The 9,412-nt window shown below is 44.7% G+C and overlaps 1 protein-coding gene across 4 annotated transcripts in view; it reads right to left on the bottom strand.

Moving 5' to 3' along the window:
* LOC115152204 (SLIT-ROBO Rho GTPase-activating protein 1) overlaps window positions 1-9,412 on the bottom strand; it is a 161,603-nt gene that overhangs the window by 31,847 nt on the left and 120,344 nt on the right. For all 4 annotated transcript variants that reach the window (XM_029696802.1, XM_029696804.1, XM_029696803.1 and 1 more), the window contains exons 13-16: window positions 5,353-5,413; window positions 4,025-4,102; window positions 3,099-3,233; window positions 348-456 (exon numbers count right to left, since the gene is read on the bottom strand). In XM_029696802.1, the coding sequence (XP_029552662.1) occupies window positions 348-456; window positions 3,099-3,233; window positions 4,025-4,102; window positions 5,353-5,413 (383 nt within the window). The remainder of the gene's footprint in view (window positions 1-347; window positions 457-3,098; window positions 3,234-4,024; window positions 4,103-5,352; window positions 5,414-9,412) is intronic.

Raw genomic sequence — 9,412 nt, 5'->3', positions numbered from 1 at the left:
CCTTTTCTCTCCCTCTCTCTGCATACAGTAACAAACCAGAGTGTACTGTACAATGATCTTAAAAGGTTCAAGTTTAGGACTATTTGGTGATTGACTAACATGTCCCCCGTACAGTCAATGTGTGTTTTGTACTTACTAATGGTATATCAAATAATGAAGAGTTAGTGAACAAGCCTGGGTCGTATTATTCATTAGGGCACACAATGGAAAACACACATTTGGAGTTTCCTATTGGACAAGTCCCTTTCAGGCAATCTTCTTCCGTTTGATGCCTAATGAATATGACCCTGGACTGGTTGTTGAGGACTTACTGGTTGTTGAGGACTTACTGGTTGTTGAGGACTTACTGGTTGAGGAAGGCGAAGAGGTAGCGCATCACGATGAGGACAGACCTGGGCACGGCGGTCAGGAGGATCTTACGGATGTACAGGGATCTTTCATACAGGTTCTCTATTCCTGAGAGAGCGAGCGAGCGGGAGAGAGAGGGAGAGGGAGAGAGAGAGAGATGTACTAAATCATTCACTATTGCACATCTTGGAAATACAGACCGGAGCCATTTAGACTACAATGACTTAGATTCAGGTTGAACAGTTTTTTAGTTTGATCTATATTTATTATTAGTATGCATAAAGCTATTAAAAATACATGTATCTGAGGTGGTGTGTGTGTGTGTGTGTGTGTGTGTGTGTGTGTGTCACACACGCGAACGTATCAGCCATTAAGCTGATTAAAGTCTTCCTGTCACAGTGAATCGGGTGACATTCAGGGACAATCTCTGTCTGTGCGTCGTCCTTGGTCTTCTCTAAAATGTGCCCGACATGCCACTTGGCAGGGCTGCATATTTAATGGCGGATATCCATCTGAATGTGCCCACTCACTCATTTATACCCAGTGTGCCTGCAGCTGTAAGCAGCATATTAAGGGCCAGGCCATTAAGGATAAGGCCCGACTCTCTATAGCAGGGGGGCCGGAACATAATTATAATCATTTGTGCACTGCAACTTGACCACAACTAAGCCCAAAGAGAGGGTGTATCTGAAAATAACAATCATTTCATACCTTGATTACATTGAGACACGATCGCGTCTCTTTTTTAGGGGGGGGGGTACTTGGGAATGACTTGTGGGCTGGATTTGGCACACCTGTTGCCGGCCCCTGCTCTATAGCCTGGTTGAACCAGATTGAATGCTACGTTCAATGGCGAGCGCCACATTCAGTCTGGTTTAATCAGGCTACAATCTCATGGGCCCTCACAAAAACCTACTAACCATAGATGAAGCTCCGAGCAGCTCCAAATACCAGTAAGGATACTCGCACTCTTCTTAAAACAGTTATAAATATCATTGAGGACAATTCCACAGTTATAAATCACACTGGAATAAATGCTGCTGTTTCCAGTTCTGTTGCTGCCCTAAATATCACAAGAAAGTGACACTCTAACAGATGGGAAAGGGAGCGTGCGCGCACGTGCATGCGTGCCTACTTTGGTTAAAAAAAAGCATTGATTGTAAGTGCTTGGGCAATTATGTCTACTAAAGGACTAAAGTACAAATGTACCTCGCAGTTTCTCTATCGCTTCGTATCTCTCTCTGTTATCATCTCTCTCTAATTTTTTTAAAATAAACTGCTGTATTGATCAATTTTCTGTCACTTCTGCAATAATTATGACAAAGCTTATTATAGCAAAACTTTAGTCTTGTGTCAGAACGATCATACAAAGCGTCGAGCGCTGCTCAATTACGCTTTAACCCGCCCATCTCCTCTGTTCCAAAGCAGCCCATTTCATGTTTTTCCATTGGCCACGACGATGGCTTCCTGAAATAGCGCTGTCACCGTGAAACGAGTTTGGGCCATCTGGGAGATGGGCTTTAGGGAATACTTGTGATGTTATTCATCTTATGTGAGTTCTCTTCTGCATGGTTCCTGAACACTTCAGAAGGATGCTATTTAAAGAACAGTCACCCCCCCCCCCCCCCCCTCTTTCCTCACGCTCTTTCCTCACGATTACCCCACCTCACTCGGAAGACTTCTGTGGAAGACAGTAGACCGACAAGGCAGAAACTTGCAACTATACAACCTCATGTACAGACACGTGTGTTTGTCCAATGCCCAGTGATGCAGCCATTTAAAGTAAACTGGATACAGGGCTTTATTCATATGGAGACTGCTGGCTGGGCATGAGGCCCACTCTCCAAGCGCTGGTATGTCAGGCCTTAGAGAATGTAAACAGGGAATCCCCATCCCTCACAAGTGTAAGCCAATGCCATATCTCGCTCACACACACACACACATACACACACACACCCCACCAAAGGCATTACAGCACACGTCGAGTACAGTGCATGTGACTCACACTAGCCAGCTTATTGTTCTTGAACAACAGTGGCTACTCAACTAGTCCACCCTCAAAGCCCCCACATGACATCTTATAAGGTCAGAGCGAATCCCACAAAGGGCTGACTGAACTACGTCAGACCGTGCCACGCTGCCGTTACGGTAAGAGAACAATATGGCCGTCTGTGCGAGAGTAGCGAAGTCACCACTGTATGGTTTGATGTAAACACTATTGTAGTTCTGCCTTTCTACATTTCATCACCCAACACCAGGCTGTACGGTGAGCTTCGTGTCCCAGCTCATCCCATGAATGCTCTAGTCAGCGGAGAAGACGGAACAACACAAAGTGGTACTATTCCCACCCGGGCACAAAGACGGGGCAACACAGCAGCATGCTATTGACGAAAACAGCCCAGACGAGCAAGTAAATATAATGTCTAGTCCCAAGGCTGTTTGTGATGACTTCCCCAAAGTGGGACATTACAAGTTGGCCTGCAAAGGGCATGTGAATACGGTCTAACTAATGACTCCGTTTCATCTGCTAGACGTCCCATCAATGCCATGAACAAGGCCACTTAGGACCTACATGGCTCATAGAACGCCCCTGGTCTGGCTGACACACAATTAGTCACAATGCACTCCCATTGAATATCAACACACTATGTTGAACATCATATGTATGCCCATAATGTGTGTGTGTTAGTGTGTATTATACTGTAGTACACCCAGCTGTGTGGAGACGACTGGTAACTAAAGCTACTTACTGATACTGGAGAGGAGGTCGTTAAATCTTTCCTTGGGCAAGAGGGACTTTTCCAGGCCCCGGAAGTAGAGTTTGAGAACACCGGCCACTGAGTTGATGTCGTGGTTGTTCTCATCATCTGTCAACGGGTCGTTACCTGGGAGACCGATAAGTGTATGTGAGGGATATGTTGTATGCAGGCAATGATGTGATTTCCCCTCACTAGAAGGAAGTTAAACTTACACACGGGCAACGCCTCAGGACTACCTGGCCTGATGACTCCTTGCTATCCCCAGTACACCTGGTCGTGCTGCTGCTCCAGTTTCAACTGTTCTGCCTGCGGCTATGGAACCCTGACCTGTTCACCAAACATGCTACCTTGTCCCGGACCTGCTGTTCTCAACCCGCTCTCTCTCTCCCCCTCCCTTGTCACTCGCTCTCTTTACTGCACCTGCTGTCTCTACCTCTGAATGGTCAGCTATGAAAAGCCAACTGACATTTACTGCTGAGGTGCTGACCTGTTGCACCCTCGACAACCACTGATTATTATTTGACCCTGCTGGTCATCTATGAACGTTTGAACATCTTGAATAACAATTTGGCTTTAATAATAGCCATGTACTCTTATAATCTCCACCCAGCACAGCCAGAAGAGGACTGGCCACCGTGCTTTTACATCTGCGTAGTCTTGCTGTTTGGGGGTTTTAGGCTGGGTTTCTGTATAAGCACTTTGTGACATCTGCTGATGTAAGAAGGGCTTTAGAAACACATTTGATAAGTTCCTACCAGTGTAAACAAATGATTTTAAAATAGTAAATGAAGTGGCAACTTGACCAAGTCAAAATCTGTAGCTCAAAAGTATTATATAATCAATTGAAGTCTACTCATATCCACTCATTTCAAATGTGTGAAGTGTCAATTGACTGTAACATGTTAATAACAGCCCACCTCTCTCGAATGAGTTCTTGATGTCATTGATCTCCATCTGAGACCCGGACACACGGAATATCCCTTGATGTTGAAGGCCTGGAGAAAACAAAGAACAGAGCGAGAAAGAAAGAGAGGAGATAGAGACACACACACACACACACACACATTTAGTTCATGATGACAGGCAGCCATTACAACAACAAAAAACACCAGTGCAAGAAGAAAAGCCAGTTTAAATCCCAACTAAAAGGCCACATCCCGTTCCTCCAGCCCTTCACTTTTCCAATTAAAGATAATTCATGAGCGAGAGAGACCGCAATCAAGTCTCACTAAAGTGTCCTCCAGCCGGGATTTAATAAAGAGATAGGTCAGAGGTAAGCGCAGAGCTTAATTAGCTGATGTCTGCCCCGTCACAAGACGGCCGCCCCAGTACTGTAAGACGTCGCCGGTGTCCGCAAAACGCGGAAAGAGGTCATTAGCGTCAAATGATTAAGCTGACATGTTCTGTAGGAGTTTTATTAACGCGGCTTACAGTAATAGCCTAACTAACCTATTTGACAGCGTGTGTGAAGGAAGTGTGTGTGTGTTGCATCGTTAGAGATGTATAGAGAACTCAGGTGCCCAAAAGCCTGTTTTAGCATGGGCAGCACCATTGAGGACTTTCACCATTTTGAAGTAGTCAACTGGGTGGGACTTCCTATGGGTTAAGGAAAGATCACATAATTCCATCCAGGTCATCAGGAGGGATCAGCCAATTCATTATACTCGTGAGCAAATATCTCATAATGCAGGTGGCAGTAAATCGCCAACCTTGGCTTTATACCTGTTCAAACAACACACTCTAGGTGGCAGTATACACCCTTTCAGTTTGTTTACTAACTCATAGAAGTAGTAGAAGGAAATTGACTACTTCAAAATGGAGATGGCCTCAATGCCGCTCCCTGCGTGCTCACAGACGCCAATAAAAGGGACAGATACAATGTTGCGATCTCTCTACATCTCTATGGTTGCATCCCATTGGCTGTATGGATGGTTGCAGTAAACAAGATGGTATCTGCGTAGTCTTTCCCATGACTGACTAAAATTAAACGGATTCTAACACTGACACGGGAAGAATGGACACACGCAAACAATGAACACTGAAATTGCCGGAATGTTACATTTGACCAAACTTGGACAGGTCAAACATTGAACAGGTTGAACACAATTTAGGAGCTTTTAAAAAGAGAAAAATCTGCACCAAATAGTAAATTGACTGGTACACTTGGTTGGCCTGCAAGAGGTGTGAAAATGAAAGAAAACCATAGCTGTCGCATTGCAAATTAAATCACGGATGATCAACTCACCATACAGATTGATGAATCGAACACAGCTCTCCACCACGCGGGGAATAGCTTGTCCAGAGTCCTTCACAACAAGAGGAATGGCATGTCATTAGTGATAGATGGATCATCCTGACCTCAAACGGAATATATTATATAGACTTTACACGCACATTTCCGTCTACATGCATGCCCACCATTAGACTGATAATGATCGGTAACATTTTACTGAAGCCCCCCTTATGTATTTATAAAGCCTTTATAACAACTATATAAGACATACCATCTGTCATAGGCATGAGAGGGACTTCGGTAGTGTTACCAATGATCATATTGAAAGTTGACAGAGACAGACTGGAGTTTTGCAGCTGCAGAACCATTCACGCCCCTCACAACGTCTCCATGATTTTAATAGATCACTAAATCTATAGTAGTGACTCACTGACCACAACGACAAGCCTGTGCAAGTGTTCCTCTTACCCAATACAACTCTACGGGGCTCCAGTGGTACAAAAAAATGGCCTCTTTATCGTGTTAATGTGTTATGTCAACACTTGAGCACACTTAGGAGTGATAAGTGATGGGAGGTTATGTAACAGCGCTACTAACGCACTCCTATGGAGTGGAGAGTGAGAAAGGGAAAGAGGAGGAGCTGTCCCTTTACAGCAGGGGTCCCAAATTACGTTCATCCGTGGACAGATTTGTCCTTGACCGGATGGTCGGGGGACTTGAACATTGTTATAAATAATTTGTACAGTGCAAATTGACCTCAAGAATCGCAAACAGATTTAGTAATTGACAAAAATATAATAATTTCAATCCTTGATTACATTGGGAAGAGTTTTTATTTATGCGTGGGAATACTTGGGAACAGATTTTCTAAATTAAAATAACTTTGAGCTGATTTCCTGGTGATTTTACAAAAATATAAAACACAACATGTAAAGCGTTTGTCCCATGTTTCATAAGCTGAAGTAAAAGATCACAGACATTTTCCATACGCACAAAAAGCTTATTTCTCAACAAAAAAATGGCACAAATATGTGAACATCCCTGTTAGTCAGAATTTCTCCTTTGCCAAGAAAATCCATATATAAGATGCTGGTTAAACAGAATTACCATAACACAGCTGCACATTGTACTGGGGACAATAAAAGGCCACTAAAATATGAAGCTGTCCGGGTGGCTGGTCTCAGACGATCCCGCAGGTGAAGAAGTCCGATGTGGAGGTCCTGGGCTGGCGTGGTTACACGTGGTCTGCGGTTGTTAGGCCAGTTTGACGTACTGCCAAATTCTCTAAAACGACTTTGGAGGTGGCTGCCAATTGCAGGCTCCCTCAAAACGTGAGACATCTGTGGCATTGTGTTGTGTGACAAAACTACACATTTTAGAGTGGCATTTTATTGTCTGCGGCACAAAGTGCACCTGTGTAATGATCATGCTGTTTAATCAGCTTCTTGATATGCCACACCTGTCAGGTGGATGGATTATTTTGGCAAAGAAGAAATGCTCACTAACAGGGATGTAAACACATTTGTACACAACATTTGAAAGAAATAAGCTAATTGTGCATTTTATATATATATATATATATATATATTATACTGCTCAAAAAAATTAAGGGAACACTTAAACAACACATCCTAGATCTGAATAAAAGAAATAATCTTATTAAATACTTTTTTCTTTACATAGTTGAATGTGCTGACAACAAAATCACACAAAAATAATCAATGGAAATCCAATTTATCAACCCATGGAGGTCTGGATTTGGAGTCACACTCAAAATTAAAGTGGAAAACCACAGTACAGGCTGATCCAACTTTGATGTAATGTCCTTAAAACAAGTCAAAATGAGGCTCAGTAGTGTGTGTGGCTTCCACGTGCCTGTATGACCTCCCTACAACGCCTGGGCATGCTCCTGATGAGGTGGCGGATGGTCTCCTGAGGGATCTCCTCCCAGACCTGGACTAAAGCATCCGCCAACTCCTGGACAGTTTGTGGTGCAACGTGGCGTTGGTGGATGGAGCGAGACATGATGTCCCAGATGTGCTCAATTGGATTCAGGTCTGGGGAATGGGCGGGCCAGTCCATAGCATCAATGCCTTCCTCTTGCAGGAACTGCTGACACACTCCAGCCACATGAGGTCTAGCATTGTCTTGCATTAGGAGGAACCCAGGGCCAACCGCACCAGCATATGGTCTCACAAGGGGTCTGAGGATCTCATCTCGGTACCTAATGGCAGTCAGGCTACCTCTGGCGAGCACATGGAGGGCTGTGCGGCCCCCCAAAAAAATGCCACCCCACACCATGACTGACCCACCGCCAAACCGGTCATGCTGGAGGATGTTGCAGGCAGCAGAACGTTCTCCAGGCGTCTCCAGACTCTGTCACGTCTGTCACATGTGCTCAGTGTGAACCTGCTTTCATCTGTGAAGAGCACAGGGCGCCAGTGGCGAATTTGCCAATCTTGGTGTTCTCTGGCAAATGCCAAACGTCCTGCACGGTGTTGGGCTGTAAGCACAACCCCCACCTGTGGACGTCGGGCCCTCATACCACCCTCATGGAGTCTGTTTCTGACCGTTTGAGCAGACACATGCACATTTGTGGCCTGCTGGAGGTCATTTTGCAGGGCTCTGGCAGTGCTTCTCCTGCTCCTCCTTGCACAAAGGCGGAGGTAGCGGTCTGCTGCTGGGTTGTTGCCCTCCTACAGCCTCCTCCACGTCTCCTGATGTACTGGCCTGTCTCCTGGTAGCGCCTCCATGCTCTGGACACTACGCTGACAGACACAGCAAACCTTCTTACCACAGCTCGCATTGATGTGCCATCCTGGATGAGCTGCACTACCTGAGCCACTTGTGTGGGTTGTAGACTCCGTCTCATGCTACCACTAGAGTGAAAGCACCGCCAGCATTCAAAAGTGACCAAAACATCAGCCAGGAAGCATAGGAACTGAGAAGTGGTCTGTGGTCCCACCTGCAGAACCACTCCTTTATTGGGGGTGTCTTGCTAATTGCCTATAATTTCCACCTGTTGTCTATTCCATTTGCACAATAGCATGTGAAATGTATTGTCAATCAGTGTTGCTTCCTAAGTGGACAGTTTGATTTCACAGAAGTGTGATTGACTTGGAGTTACATTGTGTTGTTTAAGTGTTCCCTTTATTTTTTTGAGCAGTGTATATACCACTGATCAAAGGTTTTAGAACACCTACTCATTCAAGGGTTTTTCTTTATTTTTACTTTTTTCTACATTGTAGAATAATAGTGAAGACATCAAAACTATGAAATAACACATATGGAATCATGTAGTAAACAACAAAGTGTTAGCCAAATCAAAATATATTTTATATTTGAGATTCCTCAAAGTAGCCACCCTTTGCCTTGATGACAGCCTTGCACACTCTTGGCATTCTCTCAACCAGCTTCATGAGGAATACTTTTCCAACAGTCTTGAAGGAATTCCCACATATGCTGAGCACTTTTTAGCTGCTTTTCCTTCACTCTGCGGTCCAACTCATCCCAAACCATCTCAATTGGGTTGAGGTTGGGTGATTGTGGAGGTCAGGTCATCTGATGCAGCACTCCATCACTCTCCTTCTTGGTCAAATAGCCCTTACACAAACCAAATCCACATTGTATTGAGGTATTCTAATGATAGCTAGCCAGCTAGTTGGTAGCTACAGTATCTAGTGAACGTCAGCTATGCTAGCAACGATAATGATCAAAATATACATAACTAGATGCATAACCAACAGTCTATGGTCTAGCTACCGGTATACTCACAACCACTGGGTACCAATGAACTCCAACCACCTATTCCACATGATAGGGTCCTTCAGCTGGGCATGCAAACCATAGTTGTTGGCAGTCATCCTGCTGGAAGCATGCATTGCATGGTCAATCCGTAAAGGTCTTTTCAGTCTCAAACGGCTGTGCTCCTTTGAATGCGTCGGGGGCGTTGACACAGAGACCCATTCAATGATAGGAAGTGAAGTGGGCGTAGGGGCTTGGCAAAGGAGGCATGATTTGTTGACATAATTGTAATCCCAACCTTCATTTCCTTGTTGTGACACACTAAGGT

The sequence above is a fragment of the Salmo trutta genome, chromosome 17, assembly GCF_901001165.1.
Source record: "Salmo trutta chromosome 17, fSalTru1.1, whole genome shotgun sequence".
Lineage (NCBI taxonomy): Eukaryota > Metazoa > Chordata > Actinopteri > Salmoniformes > Salmonidae > Salmo > Salmo trutta.
The sequence above is the reverse complement of the archived record's forward strand: the minus strand, read 5'-3'. Positions and strand labels throughout refer to the sequence as shown.